Here is an 18,195-nt window from a genome sequence, read left to right as displayed (position 1 = left end):
TAAAGATATCGCGGGATTTGTGTTACGGTCAAAGATGGTTTAGAATACTAGTTTGAAACCCATGTTGTATGGTCTTTTCAATGTTATCACATAAAATGTAACAATTGAATCAATTATTTTGTTAGTTAGCAAGCAGATTATTGCAATAACAGCGTCAAGACAACAAGGTACGTGCTGGTGAAACAGTATATAACCTGATTTCTATGTGTATACATGCAACTTTAGGTTAAAAGTTGTAATGTACAGAATGTTAGCTACCTAAAATAGTTAGACAATTGCACCGTTTTGTATTCATGCAGCTCGCGTGCAAACAATTATTATAAATGAATAGTGCGCTAATTCTCACATGTTCTTGGGCATCCTCTCTCTCATGTTCCCCTCCCGAAGCTCTCTTCTTCGAAATGGGCGAAAAAAAAGAGTTGATCGTTTTCTGCCCTATCATTTTAGTAACCTTGATTAATTTGGTAGTAGTTGACTTAGAGCTTGCTTTCCTTATTGTTCAGCAGCACTAACACAGTCCCGCTTGTTTTGAACCACTTCTCTGACAGACATTTCCCGCCAACTTGCGATGACGTATGGTAAGGTGAACGCGCGCAGGGCTTCCGTCATAGTATGTTCGGCGCTATCCAACATGGTCTCAGAGCATTTAGTATTATTTAGTATTACTCTATACGTAATTTGGAACACACTAGTTAGTATGATATGTATTCATTTGTGGCTGTCCATCACCCATTTCGTATAAAATGTCACAAATTACAATTCGTATTATATGTTATGAATTTGCAAAACGTACAATATAATACATTTGCAAAACGTGTTATATGTTACGAATTTGCAAAAAGTGCAATGTTATGTTAGCTAGGCTAGGGTTAGGGTTAAGTTTAGGAGTTAGGTTAAAGGTTAGCTAAAATGGTCAAGGTTAAGGGAAGGGTTAGCTAACATGCGAAGTAGTTGCAATGTAGCTAAAAAGTATTAAGTAGTTAAAAAGTTGCTAATTAGCTAAAATGCTGAAGATGTCCATGATGTGAGTTGAACACACAATCTTTAGGTTGCTAGACGTTTACTGTATATGCCAACCCATTCACCAAGACCAATCATTGAAGTTGAAATTTAAAATGGTTAAGGCAATGTTTACCAAACTCGGTCCTGGGGACCCCAGGGGGTGCACGTTTTGATAAATTGATTATTTGAATCAGCTGTGTAGTGCTATGGCAACAACAACAAAAGAGTGCACCCCTTGGGGTCCCCAGGACCGAGTTTGGGAAATGCTGGGTAAGGGTAGAGGTTAAGGTAAGGGTTAGGGTTTAAGGGTAGGGACTTCCCAAGGACCCCGGGTGGCACTGTCCATCATAGTGTGCATTTTTTACCTGTTTACATCAATGGTTATAGTTCAATGTTCATACTTGAGATTAGCAAGGTATTAAACTGTAATGGCCAAGTATAGTGATATGTTGTAAACTTTCTACTCACATATTTAGTAATTAATTATCCTATGCTATACGTTTATCTGTAGGGCTATTCCTCCTGTTATCCGTACTCCTGCGTTCTCTTTTCATTCTTGGTCAAGGACATTATTACAAGGAAGTTTTCTCATGTTGGTGAGCACAGAGCAAGAAGGTGGCTGATGGATACATTTGTGAGTCAAACCAGGAAGCGCTATATTGATGGGACAACAGATGAACAGAGAGAACCTGTGTTGAAAAAATGTAAAGAGGAAGAATGCAATCAGGGGATTGTAAAGGAGGATGTGAAGGAGGATGCCTATTTGACTGAGTTCTCTCAGTCTTGGCAGAAGATTGAAGCAGAGGGACTGGACTGTGACTATGCTCTACTCTTTCCTAAAGAGGAAGCAGACTGCCTCTACACACAGCTGGAGGAGGAGGTAGTCTACCTCACAGGTATACAATTGTCACACTCAATTCAGTGACAGTTCAGATACATTTCTTCTTGGTATGTAGATGAGCCATTCTTATTTTGTTACAGGAGATAAAACAAAGATTCAGGTGTTTGGGAAGGTTTACAATGTCCCCAGAAAGCAGGCGTCTTGTGGGGACGCAGGACTAACCTACACCTATTCTGGAGTGAGTCTTCAGGCTAGCCCGTGGACTCCAACCTTGGAGTACATTCGTGATGCTGTTACAAAGGCAACAGGGCAAACCTTCAACTTCGTCCTGATTAACAGGTGAGTCTGTCTACACTGCTATAGAAGATTCTACATCTACAGGGGTGTATTCATTATGTCTTGCAACGGAAACAGTTTACCGTTTACGAACCAAATAGAAGCAAATCAGAGAGAGACCTACTTGAATTTGTCCAATAGTTAGTAGTCCAATAGCTAGTTTTCGTTGCAAAACGTTTTCTGTTTGGAGTAAACGGTTTCGGTGTAATAAATACACTCTAGGACTGTTCGACTGTGATTCCATTGTAGCTGCTCCTGGTTTTCTCAGGTACAAAGATGGACATGATCACATGGGTGAGCACCGTGATGATGAGCGGGAACTGGACCCCCTCTGTCCCATCGCCTCCGTATCCCTGGGGGCGGTCCGGGACTTTGTTTTCAGACACCTGGAGTCACGGGGAAAACAGCGCCGACGGCAGATCAACCCGGTGAAGCTTGAACTGGCCCACGGAAGCCTGCTCCTCATGAACTCTCCCACAAACACCCACTGGTACCACAGCCTGCCAGCCCGCAAGAGGGTCCTCACACCCCGCATCAACCTTACCTTCAGACGCATCCTCCAAGACGGCAAGAAATGAGGGTCAGACATGGTCCGTTGGGAGTCTCACTTCATTGTGGCTGACGTCCCCACTGCAATATTGATTCAACTAGTTTCTGAATTTGTTCATGGTCCAATTCATAAAAATCAGTTGTGTTAACTCTTTACTTATAGATTTTTTATTTTCATAATTGTATCTTTGAAAAATATCAACTTCTTGACAGATCACACAAATCTTCAAAATATACATTAGTGCAAATTGATCAGAAAATGGGTTAGAGGGTTATTTAGAGGTTGCATCCTAATTCAATACTTGGAGGAGAGTGAGTAAATGCAGTATTTATAACTGGTATGCTTGTTGAGCAATACACACAGATTGCTGTACACTGCCACCACAACTTTAAACACTTTGGCAAATCAGACAATATTTGGGGTAAATTTGTTACATTGCTATCAATTCCAATTCCGTTGCTCTATAAAATAGTTGTAAAACTATCATGTTGCTTCAATATCATTTAGGAACAAAAATAACAATATACACATTAGCTTGATACAATGAGATCTTGTGCAACAAGCAACAACTGCAGAAATGATTCTACATGAAAGTAAATGGTCTGCAGGCATGTGGAGCTAGACTACAATCCAAACCACCTGCACGTTATTACAGTATTCTGAATTTGTTACACACATAGAAAAATGTAATATACAGCAGCTTATATACAATGTCAATTGAAACATTGCATTATTTTAATTAAACCTACATTAAGATATATTGAGTGATTATTTCCAGACAAATGGCTGAAGACAGTGATTACATATCAAGTACCTCCACATTTCCTAATCTAGTAACACCCATTTAGCCAAAAAACATCTTGGTTGAAGTAACGCAAATCTTTTGTGAAACGACTACCAGTATTCTGAGATGTTTTTGAGAACAGTCCAATTATTCCTACAGGTAGGCAATCTCTGGGATCTAAAAGGCAGTGCCTCCTAAATCGCTGTAAAAGACGAGGGGGACATTCATGATTTTAATATGACAGGAGGTCAAAGTAGAGCAGCATAATCTTTTGTACTGTTAAAGCACAATCCTACAGGTAAGCCATTGGGGCTGGATAATTACACTTCTGAGGGGTGTTTTCTGTGGCACACATGGCTGTGGTGGTATGGGTTGGCAGGGGAGTAGGTGTCCAGTCTGGCTCAGTGCTCCGGGGCTCTACTCCTCCAACAGTAGACGGAGCCGTCTCACCCGCTCATAGAAGAGTAGGTAGGCGTTGGAGGACAGCACCTCCTGCAGACTGGCCTTGCGTACAGAGTCATCAGAAACCCACAGCCACTGGGAGCTGAATGGAGAGGGGCTGTGGGGCGAGGGAGGGCAGCGGCGGTAAGTGACAAAGTGTCCTGAGTTCATGTCACCATGGTGAACCAACACAGCCATCAGTTGAAAGTGGTATTCTGAGGAGCTGTGGAGAGACATGGTGTATTCAACAGTGTTATCAGAGTACACACTATAATTCCAAGACAATTTACTGAGTTTGTATAATTGGTTCTTCTCTTTATTGATATGAAAAGGCTGTTTAAGATTATCAGGTTGCGTTTACCTGTAGTCATATGTGAGGTTGACCTGTGGGTTCAACCCAGGAGAATGGAGAAAGACAGACGAACAGGTTCCATTGGACAGAGGCTTGTTGTTGTTATGGTGTTCTATATCTGAAAATAAGTAGAATACAGTATGATCTTAGTGTTGTACAAGGCCTTTCAAGGGTTTGTAAAACAACAATTACATTATGTCCTCAATCAAATTCCAAATAATCTAAGGCCAATTTCCAAGAACACACTAAGAACAATCATGACAGTTCTCAGTCCTCTCAGGCTGAAAAGGTAAGAGATCATAAGACAAGCAATTTAGTTCCAGGAAGACAATTTAAAGTCAGTAGCGTCTATGAATGGGCTAGTCAGGTGTATGGTACAGGAGACTCCATAGTGGAGCAGGTGACTTACCTCCAGGATGTTCATAACAAAGAAGAAAAGCAGCAGGAATGCAGGGGCGAAGATAAGGCGGTCTAAGAGCAAGCGTTTCACCATGCAGTATGGAACAGTGGTAGGCATCAACACCTCCATAAGTTGGTAAAAGTAATGGCTTACAGGCCCAGTAATGAGCAACCTGAAACAAAAACGGGAAACTTCAATAGCTGTGTTCATTATACAGTACATGGCATTTTTTTTTAAACGAATTCAAGTGATTTGGAACTGATTTTAATCACATGCCTACCCATAAAAGGCAAAGCGGGCAGGTCCTGAAATGTCAATCTCCTTCACTGGGGTCCCTTCTTTGGCCTTTCGTTTTGCTTCCAATGCTTGCGATAGAAGATTTCCCATTGCTGAGAGAATGCCACTGAAAAAGATGTAGACCGTTTATTTGTACTCATGCCATGGTAGTGGTTAAAGTTTGAAGAAAGTTTTCTTCTTTAAGTGCATTGAAACAATGCAACTATGACAGAAACTGTTGTCAGGAAAGATGAGGGAGGTTCTTAGAGCAGAGGCTGATTGGCTGAAAACAGACAGAGCAACGTAGAAAGGTCTTGGCAAAAGGATATGTTTACCTTGCCTAGGCATAGTTTGCAAATTATCAAGTAGCTCCATACCCTTACGATGTCTACCACAAATTAGTTAATGCAAGTCAGTTAAGAACAATTTCTGTATGAGTGATCAGTTGTAATTGTTGTCAATTGTTAGGTGTTACACTAGTTAGCTATAAGATAACGAGAAAGACCCCTGCAAGCTAACTAGCTAATAACAATAGCTAATGATCCCATTATATTCAAACTATTTCAATAGGCTAGCTACCGTTAGCTATACTGACCTCGTCACGGATTTGGTAAGAATTGGGTAATTCTTCAGCAGAATCAAGTATTGATGCAGCAGTCGCACATGGAAGGCAGAGTCTCGAATCGGTAAACTTTGTACAGGCATTGTCACGCTAGATATGTTGCATTTAGACGATACGTTTTGTGTTTGAAGGACCACCACCGCACAGATGTGTCTGGCACGATGACAGATATGTTTGGACAAATTATGTATATAAACCCTGGATTGCTAATGCTATGCATGGATCCCATGCAGCGACCCAAAAAAACGACTCCGAAAAAGAGGGAAACGAGGCGGTCTTCTGGTCAGACTCCGGAGACGGGCACATCGTGCACCATTCCCTAGCATTCTTCTTGCCAATGTCCAGTCTCTTGACAACAAGGTTGATGAAATCCGAGCAAGGGTAGCATTCCAGAGGGACATCAGAGACTGTAACGTTCTTTGCTTCACGGAAACGTGGCTTACTGGAGAGACGCTATCCGAAGCGGTGCAGCCAACAGGTTTCTCCACGCATCGCGCAGACAAGAAAAAACATCTTTCTGGTAAAAAGAGGGGCGGGGGCGTATGCCTTATGACTAACGTGACATGGCGTGATGAAAGAAACATACAGGAACTCAAATCCTTCTGTTCACCTGATTTAGAATTCCTCACAATCAAATGTAGACCGCATTATCTACCAAGAGAATTCTCTTCGATTATAATCACAGCCGTATATATCCCCCCCCCCAAGCAGACACATCGTTGGCTCTGAATGAACTTTATTTGACTCTTTGCAAACTGGAAACCATTTATCCGGAGGCTGCATTCATTGTAGCTGGGGATTTTAACAAGGCTAATCTGAAAACAAGACTCCCCAAATTTTATCAGCATATCGATTGCGCAACCAGGGGTGGAAAGACCTTGGATCATTGTTACTCTAACTTCCGCGACGCATATAAGGCCCTGCCCCGCCCCCCTTTCGGAAAAGCTGACCACGACTCCATTTTGTTGATCCCTGCCTACAGACAGAAACTAAAACAAGAGGCTCCCACGCTGAGGTCTGTCCAACGCTGGTCCGACCAAGCTGACTCCACACTCCAAGACTGCTTCCATCATGTGGACTGGGACATGTTTCGTATTGCGTCAGACAACAACATTGAGGAATACGCTGATTCGGTGTGCGAGTTCATTAGAACGTGCGTTGAAGATGTCGTTCCCATAGCAACGATTAAAACATTCCCTAACCAGAAACCGTGGATTGATGGCAGCATTCGTGTGAAACTGAAAGCGCGAACCACTGCTTTTAATCAGGGCAAGGTGTCTGGTAACATGACCGAATACAAACAGTGCAGCTATTCCCTCCGCAAGGCTATCAAACAAGCTAAGCGTCAGTACAGAGACAAAGTAGAATCTCAATTCAACGGCTCAGACACAAGAGGCATGTGGCAGGGTCTACAGTCAATCACGGACTACAGGAAGAAATCCAGCCCAGTCACGGACCAGGATGTCCTGCTCCCAGGCAGACTAAATAACTTTTTTGCCCGCTTTGAGGACAATACAGTGCCACTGACACGGCCTGCAACGAAAACTTGTGGTCTCTCCTTCACTGCAGCCGAGGTGAGTAAGACATTTAAACGTGTTAACCCTCGCAAGGCTGCAGGCCCAGACGGCATCCCCAGCCGCGCCCTCAGAGCATGCGCAGACCAGCTGGCCGGTGTGTTTACGGACATATTCAATCAATCCCTATACCAGTCTGCTGTTCCCACATGCTTCAAGAGGGCCACCATTGTTCCTGTTCCCAAGAAAGCTAAGGTAACTGAGCTAAACGACTACCGCCCCGTAGCACTCACTTCCGTCATCATGAAGTGCTTTGAGAGACTAGTCAAGGACCATATCACCTCCACCCTACCTGACACCCTAGACCCACTCCAATTTGCTTACCGCCCAAATAGGTCCACAGACGATGCAATCTCAACCACACTGCACACTGCCCTAACCCATCTGGACAAGAGGAATACCTATGTGAGAATGCTGTTCATTGACTACAGCTCGGCATTCAACACCATAGTACCCTCCAAGCTCGTCATCAAGCTCGAGACCCTGGGTCTCGACCCCGCCCTGTGCAACTGGGTACTGGACTTCCTGACGGGCCGCCCCCAGGTGGTGAGGGTAGGCAACAACATCTCCTCCCCGCTGATCCTCAACACTGGGGCCCCACAAGGGTGCGTTCTGAGCCCTCTCCTGTACTCCCTGTTCACCCACGACTGCGTGGCCACGCACGCCTCCAACTCAATCATCAAGTTTGCGGACGACACAACAGTGGTAGGCTTGATTACCAACAACGACGAGACGGCCTACAGGGAGGAGGTGAGGGCCCTCGGAGTGTGGTGTCAGGAAAATAACCTCACACTCAACGTCAACAAAACTAAGGAGATGATTGTGGACTTCAGGAAACAGCAGAGGGAACACCCCCCTATCCACATCGATGGAACAGTAGTGGAGAGGGTAGCAAGTTTTAAGTACCTCGGCATACACATCACAGACAAACTGAATTGGTCCACTCACACAGACAGCATTGTGAAGAAGGCGCAGCAGCGCCTCTTCAACCTCAGGAGGCTGAAGAAATTCGGCTTGTCACCAAAAGCACTCACAAACTTCTACAGATGCACAATCGAGAGCATCCTGGCGGGCTGTATCACCGCCTGGTACGGCAACTGCTCCGCCCTCAACCGTAAGGCTCTCCAGAGGGTAGTGAGGTCTGCACAACGCATCACCGGGGGCAAACTACCTGCCCTCCAGGACACCTACACCACCCGATGTCACAGGAAGGCCATAAAGATCATCAAGGACATCAACCACCCGAGCCACTGCCTGTTCACCCCGCTATCATCCAGAAGGCGAGGTCAGTACAGGTGCATCAAAGCTGGGACCGAGAGACTGAAAAACAGCTTCTATCTCAAGGCTATCAGACTGTTAAACAGCCACCACTAACATTGAGTGGCTGCTGCCAACACACTGACACTGACTCAACTCCAGCCACTTTAATAATGGGAATTGATGGGAAATTATGTAAATATATCACTAGCCACTTTAAACAATGCTACCTTATATAATGTTACTTACCCTACATTATTCATCTCATAGGCATACGTATATACTGTACTCTATATCATCGACTGTATCCTTATGTAATACATGTATCACTAGCCACTTTAACTATGCCACTTTGTTTACATACTCATCTCATATGTATATACTGTACTCGATACAATCTACTGTATCTGCCTATGCTGCTCTGTACCATCACTCATTCATATATCCTTATGTACATATTCTTTATCCCCTCACACTGTGTACAAGACAGTAGTTTTGAAATTGTTAGTTAGATTACTTGTTGGTTATTACTGCATTGTCGGAACTAGAAGCACAAGCATTTCGCTACACTCGCATTAACATCTGCTAACCATGTGTATGTGACAAATAAAATTTGATTTGATTTATGTACTTGCCAACGAGAGAATTTGAACCCACCGGTCGGCCATATTGCCACTACCTAGAACTAGAAGTAGTCCTCGATAGGAGTGGATGGAATTCTACAGTATTTTAATGAATGGTTTCAAGGGGAAAAAAACATGTATTTACGTTTTTTTTGTAGAGGGGACAGTAACATTACAAAATCATACTTTAGGGAAATGTTTTTATATATATTTTCATTTTTATGTTAAGCTCACATAATATAATGTAAAAGTATATATTAAGTTGTCAATAATATAAACATGGAACAAACAAATGCAGACATGAAAATGTAAAAAATTCTATAGCTTCCAAAATATTTTTTACAACGTGGGGGAGTGCGAAGATGGAAGGGGGGCGGCTTCAAAACCGTACCCCATGGGTCGTCCTCTAGTGTATATATAAATCATTGGTATGGCCCTATAGTCATTGGTCTGGCCAGTAGCCACTCAAGGTCTGGAACGTAACCTGACAGTGGGCGGATTCGATTACGCTAAACTGTCCATGTATGGCACGTGACAGTGAAAGTGCAAAAACGGTGAGGGAGGAGCCCCTTCCCATATCGAACACTAATCTGCACCGCTCGGCCATTTTGTCAACAAGTGTTCATTTGGAAGACAGATAAAGCAATGAGTTTTGCATTTGAAAACAGAATCCTTCTCATTATTCGCTGTGGGCTTTGTATTTATTAGGGATCCCCATTAATCTTCCTGGGGTCCAAACATATTAAAGCACTTACATTACATATAAAATTGGGCACCAGGCTCAAACCCGAGAGGCAGCCCGGTTCCAAAACAAATGCAATCAACTTTCAACTGGTGCAAAACACCGGGCAATCGAACCCCCCTCACTTCATGCAGCACATTACCTTTTTTATTTGAATCATGTCAACTTAGAGCATAATTTCCCAAACTCGGTTATGGGGACCCCAAGGGGTACCCTAGCACTACACCGCTGATTAAAATATATCAAAACTTTATGAATAGTTGAATATTTCATAATCAACTCTGTATTGCTAGGGCAAAAACCAGAACATGGCACCCCATGAGGTCCCCAGGACTGAGTTTGGGAAACGCTGACAGAGACATCAACCCCAGAGGAAACATTCTAAATAGATTCTTCATATTGATTACAGTATCATAAAACAGCCTTGAATAACAATATGTTTATTTTTAAAGTAGAAAAGCATAATACAAAATGTACTAAAAATCAAGAACAGAATAATTACATATTTACAGACCAGACACATTTAGCTCAGGGTTTCACAAACCCAGTCCTGGGTTTCCTAAAAAAAAATCTGATTCAAATAACCAGCTCATCAAGCTTTGATTACTTGAATCAGCTGTGTGGTGCTAAGGCAAAAACCAAAATGTGCACCCAGAGGTGGGGCCAGGACTGAGTTTGGGAAACCTTGATATAACTGCTATGTTTTGACATAACAAAGTGATACTTGTTGAGGTATTACTTAGCTTGAATGTAGATCAAATCCAATTACATTTTAAAGGGTGCAAACTGAAAAACCAGAGTAAAAACTATAATCTGCCAATAAAGGAAATTAGTATGAACTTGCCCACTGCAGTAAACATTTACAAACATGTCACCCAGATATTTGATAACAAAAATAATACCATAAGCTTATGGTTTGGTAGCAGTAGTGATGAATCTAGTTAGTTGCATTTTGGAATCCCCACCATGAAAATAAGGCTGTGTGGGACATCTCAAAGTGCCTTCCAGTCTATGGGCTCCTTCCCTGATTTCTCCAGCAACTCATTGGTCTTGGAAAAGTGCTTGCATCCAAAGAAGCCTCGATGAGCAGATAAAGGGGAGGGGTGTACAGTGGGAAGGACATGGTGACGTTTCTACAGAGGATAAAGACAAAAGACCATTAAGCGGAGGTCAGTGGATTGTGTCAAGAATAGAAAAGTGTTTGTTTCACTATTAATACAATATTACATTTAACCAACCCTATCAATAGCTGCTCCCTTCTTCTGAGCATAGGCCCCCCACAGCATAAAGACGAGGCCCTCCCGGTTGGAGCTGAGCCACTGCACCACAGCGTCAGTGAAAGTTTCCCAGCCCTTGTCTTTGTGAGAGTTGGCCTGGTGAGCTCGGACGGTCAGCACAGCATTGAGCAGCAAGACACCTGGAAAGAGAAGCATTATGCCAGTTAGCTCCTGATAACTGCACATCAAGGCATTGAAGTTCATCAATGTCCAATTCATACTTCAATTTACTTGTTCTGATTATCTGCATGATCCTGAATAGTGCCTGCATTCATGACAGTCCTAAGATATTGCATCAGGAGTCTATTATATCTATACTGTATGTCTATAGCCAAACTTGCTAGACCAGGGGTGCCAAACTTAGGGCTGGCCTATATTGCCAAAATATATCACAACAAATTGGGACGGTATTTGATGTTTTGGAATAATAAAAAGTTCTACATTTCCTTTATGAGTAGTGCATGACCCTAGGGTGGCAACACATACATTCAATGGGTCTTTCTCCATTCTGAATGAGTTGAACAGTGTAAAACAAACTTCAACCAAAAATTATTCAGTATTTTCATCCATTTCTGCATTTCCTGCACTCATTTGAGATCATTTCCACATTGGGTTGCATGATATGGGCAAAACAATCTTGGCCTTAGTTTTAACCAAATATTGCAATTGCAATTTGACTAGCGATTTACATCAAAACACTTGGGTGAACTGTTGGAATGGAAATAGAATGAGGAGTTATTGTGACAAGGTAGTAACCAATGTGTTGGTTAGTGTTTCATTGGGGACCCTATAATCTTTGACTACATTAAATGTTTTTTTCCCGTTGCTACTTCTATTCATGCGGACATGACGACAAATTTCAAGATACAAGAACCATTTGAACAGTTTTCTACTACAGAGGATGGACCGGAAAGAGCATGGAGATGTGGAATTGGACAGTGAGGAAGAAGGAAAGAAGTGGAGTGTAGAGGGAAGCGGTATGGTGAAGAAGATTGACATCAAGTACAAAAAGCAAAAAAAAGTACCACAGTAGCTCAGAAATTTCACCTGACGAGAGAGAATGAATTACCTGCGGTGGCAGATCGTCGAGGTCGAGTTTTGTCCCAATGATGATAAAGATCATTGTGGCCCAGTGAGTGAGCTTTTGAGAGAATGGATCCTTGTCTTCTGGCTGATTCATATGTGGTGTCAGGTTGGGTGGAGAAGAGCTTGGGGACTGTTGAATCTGTGAAAGTACCTTGAAGTGGACTCAATGCTTTTTTGTGTGTTGTCCGTGAAAAGACTTGCTTTGCTCTCAGGAGCAGGGCATCGCTAAAAGGAGTGATAAGTGGAATCGCGTTAAGTGTTGAGGATCAACTGAAATGGAAGATTCCTGGTGTCTGTGACGACCGCCATTTGGTGCGAAGCAGACCCGGTGGAGAGCGTGGTGAAACAGAAGACACGGTTTGTCCTGCTGAGTTTTAATGCAGTCCTTTCACGACAAAGTCAAGTTAGGATGTGTCAGTTATCCTGTGAGAGCTTTTGTCCCGAACCGATCACAGTGTTGTAGGTGCTAAGCTTATGGTCATGTCGCAGCAGTGTGTAGAAGGAAGATTCCTAAAGAAGTGTGCAGGAGGGCATGAGACAAAGAGATGTGTAATATCTGTGGAAAAAGCTGTGTGTTAATGTTGCTGGAGATCAGAAGAGTCCGGTGAGAGAAAGGCAGGTCGAGGTTGACTGGGCCAGAGGAGTACAGAAGGTGTCTTATGTTGAGGCTGTGAAGGGAGTAGTAGAGGAAGATGGGTCCAGGGCGAGTGATCCTAAGAGGTTCCCTGAGAGTAAGCGGAGGCCAATGGAGAGTAATAGAAATAACATGTACTTCAGTAAGATTTGCTTCTTAGCGTTCATAGCCTTGGTTATCAACTGTCCTGCAGAAATGGAATGTCAACCACAGAATATAGATGTTGTGGTGGCAGCTGCAGGGAAATAGATGTTACTGCAGAGGAGTTAAAGTGTGTTGAATGATAGTGTCCCGTCCTCCCAGGCTGCCAGCCTGGTGTAGGATCAGATAGGGACAATTAGTGGAATAGTGGTGAGGTTAATGGGTGTAGAGCAATTTCTTTCCCCTTTTATTTCACAAAGTGTAATGAATTCACAGTCTTTAACAGTAGGCTTTTAAAGGGCTTGATCTGAGAAATAGATGAATGGGGAGGGGGCCATAACAGGCTTCACACAGGCTTCACACTCCAGTAGGTGGTGGTGCATGCACCTTTCCGTTGCTTGCGATCCGCCAATACAAATTTTAAATAGCATTCATGCTTTGCATAGAACTCTTTAATTTAGAAGATAATGTTGCACAAACATGTTGATTTAGGCCTACACAATCAATATTAGCTAACTGCGTTTGCTCGGACTCAGTACATTTATTAGCTAGCTAGCAATTAGCATTAGAGGCTAAAACGATTTATTTTAGCCACAACTTTCTAAGAAGTTGCACAGTACGATACAAACTAATTGTGTAAATATATTACGCTTGTGGAATATATTAAGACGCAAAGTGGAAATCAGCATCGTTATCAACATCGTGTTCCATGTGCGGCATTGACCATGCAGACTGGATCAAGCAAGTGGTCTCTTGGTCGAGCAAAAACAACTGCGCTCCTTGAGTGACGGGGCACGGCTTGGTCTGTGTGGAAAGCGGAATGAGAGAGAGGAGAGACGACTCAAGTAGGTGGAGTAAACTATAAAAACGGACACTACACACGGTTGAGTAGCGTCTCACATTTCACAAACAATATTCATAGATTTTTTTTTTTACATTGAAATAACATAGAAAGTAAAGTGGAATCCAAACCGGTCCGTGCATCGATACCGGTATATTGTAAAATACAGTATACCGCCCACCCCTAGTCAAACTCAATTCCTCAAGGGCTCGTCTCTCTGCTGGCTTTCTTCATTTTGCTTTCAATTAGTGTCCACTTAAGACCTAGACAACCAGGCAAGGGGAGTTCCTAACTAATCAATGACTTTAACTGATCAATAAGGCAGAAGGGAGGAGCGTAAACTTGCAGACATTATGCCCTCCTGAGACACGTGTGCTAGACTATTGTGCCTACAGTACCTTGTTTAGCCCATCCAGTTAAATCTCCATGTCCAGGGTGCTGGAAGCCCTCTATATCAGACGCCAATTCTTTGTACATATTCAACAAGCTGAAAAAAAGAAGAGGCAATACATTTGACGATGTGGCAACTGTGTCAATGATATGAAAAACTAAAACCAATACCGAATAAAAAAAAGGCAAAAAAGCTAAATGTCCTTCACACAGATAAATATAGAGTGCCTTCAGAAAGTATTCACACCCCTTGACTTTCTCCACATTTTGTTGTTACAGCCTGAATTAAAACACTTATTAAAAATGTAGATTTTGTTTTACACTGGCCTACACACAATACCCCATAATGTCAAAGTGGAATTATGTTTTTTGATTTATTTATACTTTTTTACAAATGAAAAGCTGAAATGTCTTGAGTCAATAAGTTTTCTACTTCTTTATTATGGCAAGCCTAAATAAGTTCAGGAGAAAAAATGTGCTTAACAAGTCACATAAGTTAAATGCCCTCACTGTGTGCAATAACAGTCTTTAACATGATTTTTTGAATGACTACGTCATCTCTGTATCTCACATACAATTACCTAAGGTCCCTCAGTCGAGCAGTGAATTTCAAACAGATTCAACCACAAAGACCAGGGAGGCCTCACAAAGGGCCCCTATTGGTAGACATTGAATATCCTTAAAGAATGGTGAAGTTATTAAGTACACTTTGGATGGTGTATCAATAACAGTTGGTTGGTGGCACCTTAATTGGGGAGGACAGACTCATGGTAATTGCTAGAGCAGAATTAGTGGAATAGTATCAAATACATAGAACACATGGTTTCCATGTGTTTGAATCCATTCCATTTACTCCGTTATTATCCTCCCCTCAGCAGCCTCCACTGGTATCAATACACCCAGTCACTACAAAGTCACTAACTCAATTGCCCGGAGAGGAAGGAAACCGCTCAGGGATTTCACCATGACGCCAATAGGGAATTTAAAACAGTTAAAGAGACTAAAGGCTGTGATAGGAGAAAACTGAGGATACATAAACATTGTAGTTCTCCACAATACTAACCTAATTAAACAGTGAAAAGAAAGAAGCCTGCACAGAATAAAAATATTCCAAAACATTTATCCTGTTTGCAAAAAGGCACTAAAGTAAAACTGCAAAAAAAAATTGGCAAAGAAATTACCTTTATGTCCCGTACACAAAGCGTTATGTTTGGGGCAAATCCAACCCAACCAGGGCCTAAAATTAACACCCGCCACCTGTCAAATGTGGGTAGATTTTGGCATTGGTGTGTAAGATGTCTATTTCACCAACCACGTTGACAGATGGTCAGGGCTCAACAGTGCGAGCATTTCACTCACATGTGAATAAAAAGTCAAGTATGATCACATTTATATTAAAATAAATGGTGCAGAAGCTGTCTTCAAAGTATTTCTGCCGTTTTGTTTCATAGTTGGTCAATTAAATCGCACCAAGACAAAGAACGACGAATCCTATTTAGCCTATTCCACCTCACTGCCTGGCTGGGGGCTGTGCGCATGTAAAGAGCTGAGTGAAAGATTCATTTTTACACCTCGATCACACCGACAGCATGAATGTACTTCTGGTACACCAGAAGTACATTCATTTCCAATGGAACACTGCATTTGCCTGGCAGCATGGCGTTGCAGAGGCAGTTGCAGTGCGTTGTGTGGTGCTTACGTTGAACGTATGCGTCAAACTGTATGTGTAGACGGCTTAGGATAGAATGGTAGCAGAAGGTGAAGGTTGAAATTTTGTTGCACACATATCCAGATGATTCCGCATACTATTTTGAGCAATGAACACCATTCAATTCAGTCGTCAGTTGAATGGTGTTTCCTCCGACACATTGGTGCAGCTGGCTTCCGAGTTAAGCGGGCTGGTGTTAAGAAGCTTGGTTTGGCGAGTCATGTTTCGGGGGATGCATGACTCAACTTACGCCTTTCCCAAGCCTGTTGGGGAGTTGTAGTGACAAGACAGGATCGCAAGTGGATATCACGAAATTGAGGAGAAAAAGGGGGTTAAATAAAATAAAAAGACACCCAAAAAGACTCACAGCTGTAGTCATTGCCAAAGGTGATTCTAACATGTATTGACCAAGGGGGTTGAATACCAATCTAATCAAGACAGAGTTTTATTTTTCATATTATTATTATTATTATTTTATTTTTTACAGATGTTAGAATTCTTCTTCCACATTGACATTCAAGTATTTTGTGTAGATCATTGACAAAAAAATATATTTAAAAGACATTTCTAAAGGCACTGTATGTATTAAACCATACATTTTATTACAGGAAACATATTCCCCTTGCCTGGATATGTTCAACATGGTCTACAACGTAATAATACTGTAGACTACCTGGGTGGAGGTGGGATAGGTCTCTGCACACTGAAGCATAATCCATGGGCTTGGTTTGGACCGTGATATGGGTCCTGACCGAGGACTACAACCTTGACCTGTACCAAGGAGAAATGGCTCTGAACATTATGGGCAGTGCAGTGGTTCTTCCCCCTGGAAATAACTTGTACAGTCTAACCCTATGAGTTGGCTCATACTGTACATTAGCGGGGTCTGCCCCTTAATATGAAAAACTGTACATGTGCCATTGTTGTCAAAAACCTAAACTTACATCTTGGATGTCACACATCTGTGTCCAGGTGAAAACATGCTGAGGGGGTGGGTAGACAGTGTTCAGTTTCCTCTCTCCATTAACGAAAGACATCAACTGAAACAGTAAGGAGCGAAGGGAATTTGATTATGCCCATTTGTGATAATCTGTATGATGTAGCTATGTGTGGGTAGACCCATCTTACGTTTATGAAATAAGGCTTTCCAAACTCAGAGACCAAACTCTTTCTCCAACTCTCCCCAAATTCATCCGGTGTGTTACTGGCGGACAGTTTCTCCAACGCAGCTTGCTTGTTTTTGGCGATTCGGGCCAGCAGTTCTGGACACACTGGAGAAGGGGGTGACTCCGTCGTTCCGTTGCCTGATAGCTTCAGCTTCTTCACCTTGGTATATTGAGCAAAATGCAAGGTTGGTGAAACACGTGTGGCTGTTAATGGTGCAGCTAAAAACATTATTGGAGAACGTCTCAAATATGGTACATTCATTGCAAGCATTTTAGCCAGCTAGCAACATGTTCTAAATCTACTACGAAATTTCCTAAACACTGACGCCAGTGACGCCACCCCCTGTGATCGCTGATGGTAAAGATATCGCGGGATTTGTGTTAAGGTCAAAGATGGTTTAGAATACTGGTTTGAAACCCATGTTGTATGGTCTTTTCAATGTTATCACATAAAATGTAACAATTGAATCAATTATTTTGTTAGTTAGCAAGCAGATTATTGTAATAACAGCGTCAAGACAACAAGGTACGTGCTGGTGAAACAGTATATAACCTGATTTCAATGTGTATACATGCAACTTTAGGTTAAAAGTTGTAATGTACAGAATGTTAGCTACCTAAAATAGTTACACAATTGCACCGTTTTGTATTCATGCAGCTCGCGTGCAAACAATTATTATAAATGAATAGTGCGCTAATTCTCACATGTTCTTGGGCATCCTCTCTCTCATGTTCCCCTCCCGAAGCTCTCTTCTTCGAAATGGGCGAAAAAAAAGAATTGATCGTTTTCTGCCCTATCATTTTAGTAACCTTGATTAATTTGGTAGTAGTTGACTTAGAGCTTGCTTTCCTTATTGTTCAGCAGCACTAACACAGTCCCGCTTGTTTTGAACCACTTCTCTGACAGACATTTCCCGCCAACTTGCGATGACGTATGGTAAGGTGAACGCGCGCAGGGCTTCCGTCATAGTATGGTCGGCGCTATCTAACATGGTCTCAGAGCATTTAGTATTATTCTGTACGTAATTTGGCACACTACTTAGTATGATATGTATTCATTTGTGGCTGTCCATCACCCATTTCGTATAATATGTTACAAATTACAATTCGTATTATATGTTATGAATTTGCAAAACGTACAATATAATAAGG

General features: G+C 42.2%; 2 protein-coding genes across 3 annotated transcripts; one reads left to right on the top strand and one right to left on the bottom strand.

Annotated features, from left to right (window-relative positions):
- The first annotated feature begins 50 nt into the window (after positions 1-50).
- Positions 51-2,757, top strand: LOC139400332 (DNA oxidative demethylase ALKBH2-like). The gene is made up of 4 exons (XM_071145300.1): positions 51-167; positions 1,568-1,898; positions 1,984-2,182; positions 2,448-2,757. The coding sequence occupies exons 2-4, from the start codon at positions 1,625-1,627 to the stop codon at positions 2,755-2,757; spliced, it is 783 nt and encodes a 260-aa protein (XP_071001401.1). The 5' UTR covers positions 51-167; positions 1,568-1,624.
- Positions 2,758-10,065: 7,308 nt separating this feature from the next.
- On the bottom strand, positions 10,066-17,983 carry LOC139400333 (uracil-DNA glycosylase-like). Of its 2 annotated transcripts, XM_071145302.1 has the most exons (7): positions 17,749-17,983; positions 17,006-17,203; positions 16,822-16,917; positions 16,551-16,648; positions 14,178-14,266; positions 11,039-11,217; positions 10,066-10,933 (listed from the first exon to the last, which is right to left on the bottom strand). In XM_071145302.1, the coding sequence occupies exons 1-7, from the start codon at positions 17,842-17,844 to the stop codon at positions 10,793-10,795; spliced, it is 897 nt and encodes a 298-aa protein (XP_071001403.1). In that variant the 5' UTR covers positions 17,845-17,983; the 3' UTR covers positions 10,066-10,792. The 2 variants fall into 2 exon arrangements, with proteins under 2 accessions (XP_071001403.1, XP_071001402.1); XM_071145301.1 differs by lacking the exon at positions 17,749-17,983 and having other exon boundaries at positions 17,006-17,453.
- Between the last annotated feature and the right edge of the window lie 212 nt (positions 17,984-18,195).

This window comes from Oncorhynchus clarkii, unplaced genomic scaffold (genome assembly GCF_045791955.1).
Source record: "Oncorhynchus clarkii lewisi isolate Uvic-CL-2024 unplaced genomic scaffold, UVic_Ocla_1.0 unplaced_contig_9607_pilon_pilon, whole genome shotgun sequence".
In the NCBI taxonomy this organism is placed as follows: domain Eukaryota; kingdom Metazoa; phylum Chordata; class Actinopteri; order Salmoniformes; family Salmonidae; genus Oncorhynchus; species Oncorhynchus clarkii.
This window is presented reverse-complemented; position numbering and strand designations above follow the sequence as displayed.

Bases quoted from the DNA above. Each gene is read 5' to 3' on its own strand.
- LOC139400332 (XM_071145300.1), top strand. From the start codon at position 1,625: ATGGATACATTTGTGAGTCAAACCAGGAAGCGCTATATTGATGGGACA. The intron at 1,899-1,983 runs GTATACAATTGT...ATTTTGTTACAG, and splicing joins GGAGGTAGTCTACCTCACAG to GAGATAAAACAAAGATTCAG. The intron at 2,183-2,447 runs GTGAGTCTGTCT...TGGTTTTCTCAG, and splicing joins AACTTCGTCCTGATTAACAG to GTACAAAGATGGACATGATC.
- LOC139400333 (XM_071145301.1), bottom strand. From the start codon at position 17,314: ATGCTTGCAATGAATGTACCATATTTGAGACGTTCTCCAATAATGTTT. The intron at 16,918-17,005 runs GTAAGATGGGTC...TTACTGTTTCAG, and splicing joins GAAAGCCTTATTTCATAAAC to TTGATGTCTTTCGTTAATGG. The intron at 16,649-16,821 runs GTAAGTTTAGGT...TCCTTGGTACAG, and splicing joins AGATGTGTGACATCCAAGAT to GTCAAGGTTGTAGTCCTCGG.